The sequence below is a fragment of the Perognathus longimembris genome, chromosome 28 (assembly GCF_023159225.1).
Source record: "Perognathus longimembris pacificus isolate PPM17 chromosome 28, ASM2315922v1, whole genome shotgun sequence".
Lineage (NCBI taxonomy): Eukaryota > Metazoa > Chordata > Mammalia > Rodentia > Heteromyidae > Perognathus > Perognathus longimembris.
Window position 1 is genome coordinate 13,022,533 of NC_063188.1, and position 15,868 is coordinate 13,038,400.

A 15,868-nucleotide genomic window follows, 5' to 3' on the forward strand; every position below is an offset into this window, starting at 1 on the left:
AATCATACAGTATATCACTAAGATATGACCTAATCCTTAGCAAATGCTCTCATATGAGCTCTGCTATCAGAAAATGCAGTGTAATTTTAAACCAGTCTGAAGGAAGAAGAGAGAAATTAGCCAAAACAAAGTTTGACCTGTCCAAAGCCAATTGTACTAATAATGATCAATCAGAAGCCCAAGGAATGAGAAGCACTACTCAGCCAAAATGGGATAAACCTACAGTCTCACTTGTGGAGAACTTCAAGCTACTTTGCATTAGCCCTTGGTAAAGGAAAGACATTCTCCTTGTGGTGCTTTCATGCTTTAACTCGATAATCCACAAAGCTCTGTCAGGTATAATTATTTATTGCTACATATGAAGAAATAAAGCTCACAAAGATAAAAAAAAAACCCTCAAATTACTGAGGACTAGAGTGAGTTGGTTTATGTTTGAGCTTTTTTTGTTATAAAAGAGATATTGCATGGTCTATGACTTTTCATGCTTAAATGGTGGTCAGGATAAAACACACACACATGCACCACAATTAGATCTCTGGCAGGATAGTTGAAATAAAGTGAGATTAGCCTGTATTTCACATTTTAAGGGGCACACCCATCACTATATTAACAGAGCACTAGAGACCTGACTCATGGAAACAGGAAATAACTTGCAATCTACATATTAAAGGAATTAGTGTATAATGGAGGAAATGAACATAGATTGTGGAACCAGCAAGATGTGGGTTCAAGTCTTGGCTGTTATCAGTTATGTCAAAGTGTTCTGACATTTAACACTTTAAGCTTTGCAGAAACTATTGCAAACAAAAAATATAATCACTGAAAACACAAGCTCCATCAGATCCAAGTTACTAAGGAAGTAGAGATTAGGAGGATTACAGTTCAAAACTAGTCCAGGCAAAAATAACCAATGACACCTCATCTTAACCAAAAAGCAAAGGTTTTCATCTGGAGTAAAAATGCAAGACTCAGCTGGGTGCTAGTGGCTTATGCCTGTAATCCTAGCTACTGAGGGGGCTGAGATCTGAGGACCATGGGTCAAATCCATCCTGGATAAGAAAGTGAGACTCTTATCTCCAATAAACCACCAGAAAACCAGAAGTAGCACTGTGGTTCAAAGTTCAAGAGCACTCTCCTTGAACACAAACAAGCTCAAAAACAGTGCCCAGGCCTTGAGTTCAAGCCCCAGGACCAGCAAAAAAATGCAAGACTCTACCTGATAAATTAAAGAGGGCTGGGGTGTGGCTCAAGGGATAAAACACTTGCCGGCCAAGTGTGAAGCCCTGAATTCAAATCCCAGCACAAAAATAAAACCAAATCTAAAACACAAAAAGAAACAAAAACAACAACCCAAAAAACCCTAACACTAGCTCCTATTAAGCATTCAATAAATGACAGTTATTATTTTATTCAACCAACAGTCTTGTATCAGGAGTCTCTCACTTCCCATCCACAATGAGACCTAGTGTTATATTTACTTCTGATTTGTATTAATCCTCACAAATGAGAAATTATAGCAAGAACATCACTATTTATGAAGACATAAAAATAAGTATCCTACCTTCTTATCTTGTTTAAATGGATTGCCAAAAGTATGCTGTCTTTTCGGTTGATCGGAATCAATCTCTCGTAGTGGAGAAGCCAATGTCTTTAGATATTCCTGATAGTTACCCATTTGTGCAACTGGAACACTATGAAGGGAATCTGTAAAATCACCAGCAAAGAAATTGATGCCATGCAATCGCAGTATTTGGTCCTCTTGAGAGAACATGATCATCATCTGGTTATCAATGTATATCATGGCAACAAATACTCTTAAAATTTCAAATCCAGGGGCTGGGAATATGGCCTAGTGGAAAGAGAGCTCGCCTCGTATACATGAAGCCCTGGGTTCGATTCCCCAGCACCACATATATAGAAAACGGCCAGAGGTGGCACTATGGCTCAAGTGGCAGAGCAAAAGTGGCCTTGAGCAAAAGAAGCCAGGGACAGTGCTCAGGCCCTAAGTCCAAGCCCCAGGACTGGCCAAAAAAAAAAAATTCAAATCCAATATTTAGAATTGATTACCAATCAAAGCCTAGGTTCCATAGTGTTTTTTTTGTCACGAAGAGAGGGAACCTTGGTCGGTGGGTCTTCAAATCTGGGAATTTGACTAAGTAGGATCTGTTCCTTTAAAGCTCAACTATACATAAAGTTGTTCTAATTTAAGACAACCAGCCAGGCAAAAATTTTCTAATTTTAGGAGGAAGGTGAGCCCATTAAAAATTACCAAAATTTAGTAAGGGCAAACTGTAGTTAAAATTCTCCTGGATACTATCTGGTTTATCTAACTTTCATATAAATGAAATATTCACTTTTAAATTTCCACAGTAGTCTGGGTGGTATAGTGTCTGGTTCAGAAATCAAAGTCCTAGTCTCTGTCATTTTCCAATTGGCTGAATGTGGGTAAACTAATAAAATGGTCACTCATAGTTTCAGTGGGTCTAAAATGAATATAGAAACAGTATCTCCTGGGGCTGTTTGAGGCTTATTAGAACTAAAGTACAAGGATGAATACGGTATAAACATGTATAACGATATAACAATGAAGTCATCTCCTCACTCTCTATCATCTCCCTACCCTTGGTACAACTAATATAAGCCAATTTTAAAAAGAACTAAAGTACAGGCTGTGGTGGCACTCCTGTAACCCGAGGAATCAGGTGTCTTGACACAGGAAAATAAAGGGTTCAAGGCCATTCTGGGTTACACATTGAGTTCCAAAACAATCTGGAATACACAGAGAAAATGACTCCAAGACAACAGACAGACCCTGGGGTTAAACTCTGCAATGCAGTACCAATACACACTGTATCCTTTCTTCTATATCCAACCCCAGATCTGCTAATCAGATGACCCTCCAAATTCCCTACTGATAACCTGAAGGGGTTAGAAAATCAGGAAGTAGTGAGTCCCTTTAAGAGAACAGTGACATCACCTTCTGATATTTCTGGGTTTCTTAGAAGACCTTCTAGACTGAAACTACTGTCATTTGTCCAAATGTAAGAAACACATAAGTATCCTTAAAGCCAAATCACCTGCTCTTTAAAGCCAAATCACCTGCTCTCTGGACCTTTTGGCAGAAGGTCCTTGTTTTTCTTTCCTTGCTTTGGGCTAAGTTTCCCATCACTGGCACCAAAAAACAGTTTAATGGGTACAGAATATAAACTGGTACAGCTTTTATTAGGTAATAGGTGTCCGAAAAAGTTTTCACCCAGGTGCCAGGGGCTCATGCCTGTAATCCTAGCCAATAGGAAGGCTGAGATCTGAGAATTGCTATCTGAAGCCAGCCTAGGCAGCAAAAAAAGCCAGAAGTGGAGGCATGGCTCAAGCAGGAAAAATTCAAGCCTCAATACTGATACACACACACAGTTTTCATGCACACAGTTTTTGTTCTAGAAATTCTACTTCAAGAATTGTATTTCTGAGCTGGGCACTAGTTGCTCACACCTGTAAACCTAGCTAGTCAGGAGGCTGAGGTTTGAGGATCTTGGTTCAAAGACAGCCAGAGTAAGACAAAGAAAGTCTTTGACATTATCTCTGATTAACCACCATAGGAGGCCAGAAGTGGAGCTGTGACTCAAGTGGTGGAGTGCTAGCCTTGAATAAAAAAAAAACCTTCAGGAACATCACACAACCCCTGAGTTCAAGCCACAAGACCAACACAGAAAAAAAACTTTTATTTCTCAGAAATACTCTCACTGTAGATAGATAGTAGATAGATAGATAGATAGATAGATAGATAGATAGATAGATAGATAGTTAGACAGGTAGATGGATGGATGATAGATAAGTAGATAGTGTGATACAATAAAGAAATTGATTAAAACTTTGTTAAAACAACAACATAAAAGCCAGCCACCAGTGTCTTCTGCCTGAAGGAGACTGAGATCTGAGGATCTGGAGCGGAAGTCAGCCAGGGCAGGGACGTCTGTGTGACTTATCTCCAATTAACCACCAAAAAGCTGGAAATAGAGTTGTGGCTCAAGTAGTAGAGGACTAGTCTAGAGCAAAATGGTTCAAGAACAGTGTCCAGTCCCTGAGTTCAAGCCTTAGGACCAACAGGCGCGCACACACGCACACACACAAATCCATAAAAAGGTATTTTAAAAATGAACTAAAACTACAGCTATCTGGTGAGTGTGTTATATTAGCAGATTCATGCACATTTGACTTAAAACTTGAGAAAAAGAAGTGACTGAGAAGACACAGGAATCCAATGAAAACAGGCATCCTAACATTAGAATATTACAAAACAATCAATTCATTACACAATGAGCACTTTCTTGTATGTCATGCTTATCATTTTCCTAATGAAAAGTACTCCATTGTTCATTTACCTTCATCTTGTCCAACAAAAGACTTGTGTGTTTTCAGCAGATTGGCTCTCATTCTGGTTAACTGGTCTAAGAGACAGCTACGTGGAATATCATATGCATTTCTGTATGCCTGGGGTTTTGAATCCTATTTGAAATGAAAGAAACCATTTCAGTTACTCTCAAGACTTCTTAAAATAGTAACTAAAGAGAGTGCTGTTTTTCTTTCTTTTGTTTATTTTGGAGTTTCATTCTATTTTCATATATATATATATATATTTTATAATATACTTTGATCAAAGGATCAATACTGGGCTGGGAATGTGGCCTAGTGGTAAAGTGCTCGCCTCGTATACATGAAGCCCTGGTTTTGATTCCCTAGCACCACATATACAGAAAATGGCCAGAAGTGGTGCTGTGGCTCAAGTGGTAGAGTGCTAGCCTTGAGCAAAAAGAAGCCAGGGACAGTGCTCAGGCCCAGCGTCCACGCCCCAGGACTGGCAACAAAGACAAAACAAATAAACAAAGGAGCAATACTTAAACTAATACAAGTAAGTAGTACAACTAACAATCGCAGGATTTTCCAAAAGTTAAATTTCTATTCATTGCTCTGAATTCTAATACACATGTACAAGTTGTTAAAGGCACTGGGGGCACTGGGTTTCTCATATGGCATTTGCAACTCGGAATCCTGAGCTTTATCCCTGTGGTGGTCTTGCAGGACCAGTGCTTGTAGCCTAGATTTATTCTTCCGGCAGCCATGGCGGTGGGCTGCCATGAGATGGCTCTACAGGACAGGATGAGGACCCTTCGCAGAGAGCAGTAAGCTGAGTCTGGCCAGTGCCTGAGGGATGTAGCTCTGACTTGGGACCAGCATCCTCCCTGGCGGGACTGAGAAGAGCAGGTGGCAGGGCCCAGCCCGCAAGGCCTATGTGGATGTGTCTCCTCCAGGAGGAAGCTTGGTGCTAGAGGTTCCCATAGGCCTGGCCTCAGCTTGCTCCAAGCTGCACCAGTGTGTGAGCATCGGCCTCCCTGGCTCTCCTCCTCTCATGTGTGCTAGGGGAGCACAGGAGCCTACAGGTTCTCCCTTACCACGCAGCTCCTTTTGCCATTCATGGATGTCACCCCCAAACATAACTTATACATGGAATTACATGTTGTCATGCTGGCAGCACAATTCCAAAATGGCTCCTTTAATAGCTAACTCCACAATAGGTCTATCATTATGTCAAAACTAAACAACAGAAATAATACAAACTTATCAGCTAAGTTCAAACAAATACGGCCTCTTTATGAGAGAATTTACCTTGCTTGTGGGCCCTAAATGAACACCAGCCAATTCTTTGGGATTCAGTTCTGTCGGTTTCAGCATAGTTTCCCCTGGGATTTCTTTCACTAGCCTTCTAAAATGTGAACCGTGATCCAAGGGCACAGCAACTGCAGGTTGCATTTTTACGCTGATAGCAATTTCCTGGGGAGGTTTCTTCCCCACTGATGCTAGAATTCGTTCTGACTCTAGTTTGGTCTAAAACGAAAGCATACGGTATGTTATGAAAGTATTTATCACATTGTTATCACTTTCTTATTTAAGAAAACTAACATCTTAAGAACTCTATAGAGACATTTTCACTTGTGAATCACAGAAAAACACAATTATGCATTTTCCTAGAATTCTCTGTACTACCAGAGCAAACATAAAGGGGGCTGGACAGACAAGTAAATTTTACACAAATTTCTCTTGTCCAATATTAAAATTGTGATTAACACATGAAGAGAATTGAAAATGTCGATAAGAATTTCATTCATAGATATTTAAAAGCACATTTTGTTACTGTAAAAATCTACCTTAAATCAACATATTCATTTGGGACACAGACATAAATGTTTAAAACTTTCTATGTATAGATGTAGTGTTAAAATTCAGATTATATACACTGACATTCTATCTGAAGTATTAAACTGTTAATTTTGACTATTGAACTATATAATCTTATAAAATAAAGCTTAATTTTATGATTACTATCATGTAAATATTTTGTGATGTGTGCTCTATAAGTTTCTCACTTTGAAAAATCCTCTTAATAGACCTTCTTATAACATTAATTAATTTTGTCTGAGTATATTATAGCAGGGTAGTTGGCAAATTTTGTATTTTAGAAACATCTGAGATAGTTCAAGGAATGACTAATGGCATGGCTATCAAATTAGTTAATAAATTACTCATTAGAGAAATTATAAGATTACAATGATTCATGGCTAGGCCCCACATAATTGGTTTATTTCTTATGGTTTGGCTCTACATATTTATTTCCCCTAATTATTAAAAAAATATATATGCATATGTGTGTGCATGCATGTGTACATGCTAAGAAATTATTAAGCCATGAAATATGACACAAGAGCAAACAAAGGGTTTCTTTAAATGACCTTGAAAGCTCATTGATAAAGAAGTATACAAGTTATGTGCCCCTGAAGGTCACAGAACTTGCATTTGTTTCATCTACCCATTTTTCTTCCTAGGGCCACACTCTGCTTACAGAGCCTTAAAGGCCTGAGGTCAATATCAAAGAAAAATCATAAATGAATAGACAAATAAACAACCAAATCAAAGCTTTTACCAAAACAAAAACCTTACTAATAGAGTGGAATAGGGATTCATGAGATCTCTGGTTCATCAGAAATCTGGATTTGACTTTACTTTTTTGCCCATTTCTGAGCATAACAGGCGAATGGGAGCTAGGAAGCTCCAGACCTTATTTAAGTTTTCACCTAGTAATATAGGTCAGTGTTCCAAGTGTGGAGCCCTTTAGGTCTGTCCTTTAGCAATCAATATCTGACTTTTACTACCCTTGGCTTCCTAAAGGCCAAATTTCTAAACATATCCAACTTGAAATATCATAGTCACAAAAAAGCTACTATTGTTTCCTACCTATGAATACATTTGTGCATAAAAGAATAAAGTTGGTGCATTAATTTGTCACACAGTACAATTGTATGGAAGTAGATATTTAATTCAGTAGTTTCTGAAACATTTGTGTCCTATAAGAATGGGCTAGGTAGAGGTGACAAGTATGATAAGGATGGGTGAGTGGAGAATGAGGTACTAATAGAGAGGGGCGGGCAAGGGACAAGGTGAATAATGGTGAATGAAGTGGGGTATAAAAGAACAGATGAGGGCAAGAAGAGAGGAGGCTGAACCTCGCTCTCCTGGTCCCTTTTGGGGCTTAATGTGCTCTAAGTTGAGGAAACACTGGTCTCATGTTCCCCCCTCCCATGGAAAAGCAATTATCTATTTATCCAAGGGCTAGTGTAGGAGTGCATGAAAATAAGTTTCACACAAGCTCTTTAATCATACCAGGCCAGTAGGTCAGTTTGCTGACCTACAAAAGGGATTTGAAGAGAAACTAAGTTGAGGATAGACAAAATGTGACCCATGAGAGAATTCTATTTAGCCTCTGCCCCTCTGAAGCCAGCTGTGGGGAGGACAGACTGCAGGCAGAAGGAGAGATGACACAGCATCAGGTGATACTGACAGACCCTTAACTGCAATTTAAAGGTAAAGCTAGAAGCCATAGAGAATCACATTATTACTAATCCATAAAGTGTAGAGATTAATACACATTTAATTTGAAATATTACAATTACACTAAAGAATAAGGAAATGCACTTCTGAGGGCAAAGGAGTTTTGTTTGTTTGTTTTTACCAATACTACCTGTTGGCTGAGTTTTTTAAGGTAAGAGATAACACTGTAACTAAGTCCACAATCTAAATTATCTGATATCAGATTTGGAGCTCCCATCATCCTTAGTGCTTTCTTTAATGGCTATAAGGAAACAAAATACACAACAGTAAGCATAGAATAAATCTTAAAATACTCAAAGTTCAGTTATAAGGGGCAAAGGGATATGATTCATTTCTTAGAAGTCAAGGTGTTGCACATAAAACCAAACATGGAACATTAAAAAGTGGCAATGAAAATAGCAGAACGAAAAAAAAAATCAGAAGAGAGTGGAAACGAAGAGCAAGTAACAGCAAATTCAAACAAGTAAATTGCTTTCAGTCTTAATCCCCAATTCATAAAATCATTTCAAATTGCATTTTGTTGTGTATCCCATTCCCGCCATGGTAAAATACAAACACACCCCAATTTCTCCTTAAGTAACATCAGTGAGCTCATGGAAGATTCTGCCTTTTTGCTTTGTGAAACTTGGCTTTAAATTACAACTTCAATCTCTGAAAGGACTGATAATCTTGGCTCCAATTCTATTACTAATTAGGAATTATCATAAATACTTTCCTCAAACTATTAAAACTAAAATGAATCCAAGTAACATTTTAGTCTTTTTGGATTCTCCCCAGTACCAATACCTCCACATCACGATGTAATTTAGGACATATTTTGCAGGTGATTAAGAACTACAGCAGGGCTGGGAATATGGCCTAGTGGCAAGAGTGCTTGCTTCATATACATGAAGCCCTGGGTTCAAATCCTCAGCACCACATATATAGAAAAAAAGCCAGAAGTGGTACTGTGGCACAAGTGGCAGAGTGCTAGCCTTGAGCAAAAAGAAGCCAGGGACAGTGCTCAGGCCCTGAGGTCAAGCCCCAGGTTTGGCAAAAAAAAAAAACAAAAAGAACTACAACATCATCAGAATTTTGTTTACAGGGGGAAATCTATTGATGATGTCTAGAGTTAAAAAGGGAAGTTGGTATAACACACAAACTGAGACCTATTTATTCTTAAATTCTCAACTTACAATTTCATAAGGTTAATTTTAATAAGAGAAACAGACGAGTTTTGTAAAAAAAAAAAAAAAAGACCATGGCAGCTTTGAAAAAAAGAAAATTGAGAAAACTGATCCTTTGTGCCATCGTGATATCCATAAACTCTTAAACATCGCTTGAGAAAACAGTGACAACAAAAAATGTCTGTACGGGGCTGGGGATATAGCCTAGTGGCAAGAGTGCCTGCCTCGGATACACAAGGCCCTAGGTTCGATTCCCCAGCACCACATATACAGAAAACGGCCAGAAGCGGCGCTGTGGCTCAAGTGGCAGAGTGCTAGCCTTGAGCGGGAAGAAGCCAGGGACAGTGCTCGGGCCCTGAGTCCAAGGCCCAGGACTGGCAAAAAAAAAAAAAAAAAAAAAAATGTCTGTAAAATAAATATATAAGTACCTTGTTGCAAGAGAAAAGCTTTTGATTCATTTTTCTTAAAACAAGAATAATCATTGACACAGTACATATATACACATAAATACATACTAATAAGTAGTATGGAGGCACGGTTTTTAAGTAGCTGTCAAAAGCCTGTCGCCACTTCAGATTTGGTTTAAGTTTGTGAACTTTAAACAACTCATCTGTAATAGAAAATCAAATAAATAATTATGTTATTTTATCTGTAAATTCCAAAATCTAAATCAAACTACCCACATCTATAAATCTGAGATTTTATTTACATTACATCCTTTTATTGTTTATCTTTCTTGGTGGCTGTAATTACCAAAATTACAAAATTATGTTCAGATGGTATTTGGCTCACAATAGTTCAACTTAATATTTTTCAGTTTTCTGATTGCAAGAAAGTGATGTTCAGTTTTCTGATTGCAAGAAAGTGATGTACATTCAGCCTAAACCAAACTTCAAATTCTGAAGTGCTTCCTTTTCCCAATCTAGTCATATGCAGTAGTGTATTCTCCCCCAACGCTAGGTGGCAGTAATGAGGTGCATGCCCAGTCAACCCTGCCATGGTAAACGGGGAAGAAGCCATTCTCTTGGCAGGAAGCTATGTTCCTAAGCTGTGATGTTAGGCGTTAAAGGGTGCGTTTTACTCATAATAGGCTTATCAGACTTAATCTGATATGTCAGCTATGTTGTACTTTTCTAGAAAATCAAGTAAAAATTTTAGTTACACATTCTTCCATCTACATAAGCTACATAAAACATAGTAATAAAATAAAATGCTAGTTGTGATCCACTTGAAATATTTTCCTGATCTGTTATGTATTAGCAATGCTTTTGTAGTACTTTTCATGTCAACAGACACCCATAGTCACTGATACTGCTATATTTCTTACACTTAAACCTAGGGAAAGTTATAATATCTGCTGAAAGGTTAAGGCAAAGGGACACTATAAAGTTATGACATTTTAAAAAAGCCAAGCCTCTAATTTCTAGGCAATGAAGGGCAAGCTCTAATTATATTTGGATTCTCCTTAATTAGTTAATACTTTGTTTAGCCAAAATTCCTGTCTATTTCATTTCCTTGATTTTGTGTTTGAGCAATCTGAGCTAGATTTTGTGTAACTCCAACCTAAGTTATTAGGTATTGGGTGATAGTAAAAGCATGTTTAAAATTCTGTATAGCTAAACATGTTTCTTCAATAGGTGGTTCATCAATATACATGAAGATATTTACCTTAAATAGGGAGACTGTTTCCTATCTTTTCATATTTAAATTTTAATTAATTTAGCAATCTAAATACATTAAATAGGAAATGGAGCTCAGGGGTGCAGCACTAGCCATGAGCAAAGATGCTCAGGGACAGCACCCAGACGCTGAGTTCAAGCCCCACAGCTGGCACAAAAGAAAAGAAATTCCAGAAAAATGTTTAATTCTATATATACATTAAATATACTTCACAAAAATTTCCAAAAGAACTCATTTTTTTCATCTTATTATGCTCTTCCAAGTGCAAGAAAATATATATAACCTAATTCCAAATTGTTATACCCAGCCATTATGAGGGATCTGCCACAAGGCTTATTACTAAATTGGAGGTTATTATTTCTGGCTTAAAGGTTAAGTAGGTTGGATGAAAGAACAGAATGTATAAATACCAAAGATGGCATAAATTCATCCTCTATTTGGTTCTTTAAGTTTCATAAATTAATGTTTACTTCTAGAGATGAAGCCATACATAATTACTCTGTAAATAGGGCTATTCTTCGAAATTTTGAATTAGTTAACCAAAGAAACGATGCATTTTCCTTCTTTTACTGCAATCATAAATTATTCCGTTTTATTAAAATAAAATTAGATGAATTACAGTCATAAAATACACGTTCTTGGTTCTTTAGGGTTTTTTTTCTTCTAAGGATGAAATGAAAGAGATCTGATGTGATCTCCAGTTCATTGCATCATGCGGGTCCTTTATCGACCATTTGAATCTTGAGAAGAAATGAAACACCTGGGAAGTATCTTGCTCTACTGCGCCTATGTGGATTTTTGGAAACTATGAAATGTAAATACTGAAAACACTGTAGATGTAAACAAATTAGTAACCACACTTAATAATATTTCTAATATTTCTAACTATGGCAAGTGCAGGGATTTTTATTATGAGCTTGCTTGCTCATTATAAGAGAAACTTAAATAGAGTTGGTTGTCAGTGGCTCATGCCTATAATGTTAGCTACTCAGGATGCTGACATCTAAGGAAGGTGGTTCAAAGCCACCTTAGGAACACAAATCTGAGAGACTCCTCTCCAGCTAACCAGTAAAAACTTGAAAGTGGAAGCATCGCTGACATTGTGGTGAGCAAAATAACAGGGCAAGAGTGCAGGGCAGTATGTCAAAGATATCTTCACTCCCAGTGTCCCACCAACTGATGAAGGCATAGAGAAAGTGTATGATGTTCAGTAAAATACACCAGAGGCACAGTAAGCCAAGCACTGTATAGTTTTGTTCATAAGTGAAAGCTACAGGGCTGGGAATATGGCCTAGTGGCAAGAGTGCTTGCCTCATATACATGAAGCCCTGGGTTCAATTCCTCAGCACCCTATAGAAAAAAAAAGCCAGAGGTGGCGCTGTGGCTCAAGTGGTAGAGTGCTAGCCTTGAGCAAAAAGAAGCCAGGCACAGTGCTCAGGCCCTGAGCTCAAGTCCCAGGACTGGCAAAAAAAAAAAAAAAAAAAAAGTGAAAGCTACCAAAGTTGATCTCATAGAAGTTGAGATGAAGAATGATGGTTACCATAAACTAGGGAGAGTAGAAGGGAGGGAGCAATGGGGGAGGGCTAATAAATGATTATTAACTTATAGACAAATAGGATTAAGAAATTCTGGGGCTGGGGATACAGCCTAGTGCCAAGAGCGCTTGCCTCGTATACTTGAAGCCCTGGGTTCGATTCCCCAGCACCACATATACAGAAAATGGCCAGAAGTGGAGCTGTGACTCAAGTGGCAGAGTGCTAGCCTTGAGCAAAAACGAAGCCAGGGACAGTGCTCAGGCCCTGAGTCCAAGGCCCAGGACTGGCAAAAAAAAAAAAAAAGAAAGAAATTCTGGTATGCTATTATACTATACTATGACTTGGATAACTACAATGTATTATGTATTGTGAAAAACCAGAAAAACGTATTTTGAATGATTTTTCTATAAAGAAATGATAAATATTCAAGGAGATGGATATAATTATCCTGATTTAAACATTAGACAATATGTACATGAACAGTAATATCACAATATCCAATGTCTGTATGTATATATATGTATATATAATGCTTTATATGTATATATATGTATAAATGTATATATACATAATTTTATAGGGCTGGGATTATGGCCTAGTGGCAAGAGTGCTTGCCTCATACACATGAAGCCCCGGGTTCAATTCCCCAGCAGCACATATACGGAAAATGGCCAAAAGTTGCGCTGTGGCTCAAGTGGTAGAGTGCTAGCCTTGAGCGGGAAGAAGCCAGGGACAGTGCTCAGGCCCTGAGTTCAAGCCCCAGGACTGGCCAAAAAAGAAAATAATAATAATAAATAAGACAAATAAATAAGACCTAATTTTATGTATTAGTTTAAAACACACTAAAAAATAAAAACAAGGGCCAGGCACTAGTGGCTCATGCCTGTAATTCTAGTTACTCAGGAGACTGAGATCTGAGGATCATGATTCAAAGCCACTCAAGGCAAGAAAGTTGGTCAGATTCTTGTCTGGACAGTGTCCAGGCATTGAGTTCAAGTCCTAGGACCAGCACACTAAAACAAAATAAAAAATAGTGTGAATGAAAGAGCTGTATAGATGATGTGCAAATGATATTTCATATTAATAAGCATGTCTAGATCTTAGTATGGGGATTACTGGAAGCAATTCCTCATGGACACTGAAGGATAATTTTATTACTCTGATGCAAAGGGGAAACAATCCAAAAAAAGAAAACTATAGACTAATATCTTTCATGAATACAGAAATAACATTTAACCAAACGTTACCAAATAAAGGTAAACAAATTCATCAAAGCTTTATATACCAGGACCATGTAACATATATTTCAAGGGTACAAAGCTGGTCTAACAACCGAAAATTTAATCAATATAATCAATACATCAACAGGCTAAGGAATGAAAACCATGTGGTCTATTAACTGGTGCAGGTAAAGCATTGAATGCATTTTCAACACCTATTCATGATTTTTTAACTCTCAAAAAATATGACTGGAGGTGGGCATGGTGACTCATGCCAATAATCCTCACTTTGTGGGAGGCAGAGGTTGGTATAATCATAGTTTGAGGCCAGCCAGGCAAAAACTTGGTGAGATTCCATCTCAACCAATAGCTGGGCACGGTAACACATGCCTGTCATCCCAGCTACACAGGAAGCTGGCATGGTTTCAAGCCAGTCCTAGCCAAAAACAAACAAACAAAAAAAAAACGTTCACAAGATCCCAATCTCAACAGAAAAGGTTAGGCATGGTAGCATGTTCCTGTCATCTCAGTAGGAAGTCTAAGTGGAAAGATCATAGTCCAGGCCAGAGTAGGCATAAAGTAACCAGAGAAAAAAGGATCAGAGGTGTGGCTCAAGCAGTAGAGCACCTGCCTAGCACACCAGAGACCCTGAATTCAAGCCCTTGTACTGCAAAAAAATGAAAAAAAAAAGGCTAGACAAGATGGCTTATGCCTGTGATCCCAGCTATTCTGAAAGTTTAAGTAGGATAGATGATCACAATTCAGGTCAGCTTGGTCAAAAAGCCTGAATTTTTTTTGTTGTGATCGCTTGTGGTACTTGAACTCGGGGCCTGGTTGCTGTCTCTGAGCTCTTTTGCTCAAGGCTAGTGCTCTACTATGTTGAGCCAAAGTGCCACTTCTGGTTTTTGAGTGGGTAATTTGAGATAAGAGCCTCTCAGATTTTCCTGCCCTGCCTGGCTTTGAACCACTCTCCTTACATCTCAGCCTCCTGAGTAGCTAGGATTATAGGTGTGAGCCACTGATATCTAACAAAGCTGAAAAATATTTAAAAACCAACATCCTGGATGAATCTCTAGAAATTATTCTGGGCAAAATAAGCAAGTCTTGAATGGTTACATAGTGATTCTATTTATATAACAATCTTGATATGATAATATATATACATACACACACACACACACACACACACACACACACACACACACACACACAGAGAAATGTAAACCAGATGTCTTAAGAACATTTTAAAATTCTGGGGACAAAGGGCAACATGACCATAAAGTTCTAATTACCGAAGGAAGGCATTAAATTACAAGAAAGTTAACTCAACCAAACCTCTATAGTGAAGGGCCAAATTAGTCTATAAAAAAGCTAAGTATACTGCAGAAAATGTGAGATGGGGTAAGCCAACTGCAGAAAACTTGAGAGGGGGTAAGCCAACAACCTAAAAAACAAGAGGAGGATCACAAACCAGAGATCAAGAGTGTCTTCTGCTTGATGTACAAACAATAAATATAAATTAAAAAAGAAAATAGGTAAAGCCTGTAGTTCCCAATCAGTCTTTATACCTTTATATATTCTATTATCTATTATCTTTCTACTATATTTGAAATGCTACATCCGTTATCTACTTTTTGTTTTTGTTATAATCAAATGGCACACATATTACTCACCTAAAAGCGGAAGTAACACTGGGTAGTTGTAAGGCATCACAAAAAGGTTTACACAAGTTAAAGTTGTACTGGCTTTTAAATAACCAAATGGATATCCAAGTTCATTGTGTTTTCCACTACTAGCAACAAATACCTAGAAAGCCAGGAAGTAATGTGTAGTTACAGAAATGATTTTATGTGACATCGATTCACACTACCATTCCATAACAACATTTTTGGTACAATTTAATTGTAATTTAAAAACTAGGAACAGTGGTTATTCCTTAAATGACAGTACATCACAGTAAATACTATTCCTTATATTTTAATTTTTCCGTAAGCTATATTAAAAAGGAAATTATATAAGTCACAGGTCAAGTCAACAGTACTAAAATATGTAGTTGGCTAGTACAATGGAAAGTAAGTTTATAATGCCATTAAATGATGCCAACCATTAAAACAAATTAACTTCTCAAAAAAACAAGGGGTTGCTGGGCATTGGCGGCTCATTCCTGTAACCTAGCTACTCAAGAGGCTGAGATCCGAGGATGACAGTGCAAACTAGCCTAGGCAGGAAAGTCTGTGAGACTCTTATCTCCAATGAACATCCAGAAAACCAGAAGTGGTACTGTGGCTCAAAGTGGTAGAGTGCTAGCTTTGAGCAAAAGAGATCAGGG

General features: G+C 37.9%; 1 protein-coding gene across 2 annotated transcripts in view; it reads right to left on the reverse strand.

The window, feature by feature from the left end:
• Nucleotides 1-15,868, reverse strand: part of LOC125343570 (integrator complex subunit 6-like) — a 63,380-nt gene that overhangs the window by 17,264 nt on the left and 30,248 nt on the right. Inside the window, exons 9-14 of one of the 2 annotated variants that reach the window (XM_048336065.1) lie at nucleotides 15,213-15,345; nucleotides 9,620-9,714; nucleotides 8,069-8,179; nucleotides 5,662-5,880; nucleotides 4,380-4,503; nucleotides 1,562-1,704 (exon numbers count right to left, since the gene is read on the reverse strand). In XM_048336065.1, the coding sequence (XP_048192022.1) occupies nucleotides 1,562-1,704; nucleotides 4,380-4,503; nucleotides 5,662-5,880; nucleotides 8,069-8,179; nucleotides 9,620-9,714; nucleotides 15,213-15,345 (825 nt within the window). Of the gene's footprint in view, nucleotides 1-1,561; nucleotides 1,705-4,379; nucleotides 4,504-5,661; nucleotides 5,881-6,655; nucleotides 7,228-7,260; nucleotides 8,180-9,619; nucleotides 9,715-15,212; nucleotides 15,346-15,868 lie in introns of both variants that reach the window. The other variant, XR_007209348.1, reaches the window with a different exon arrangement.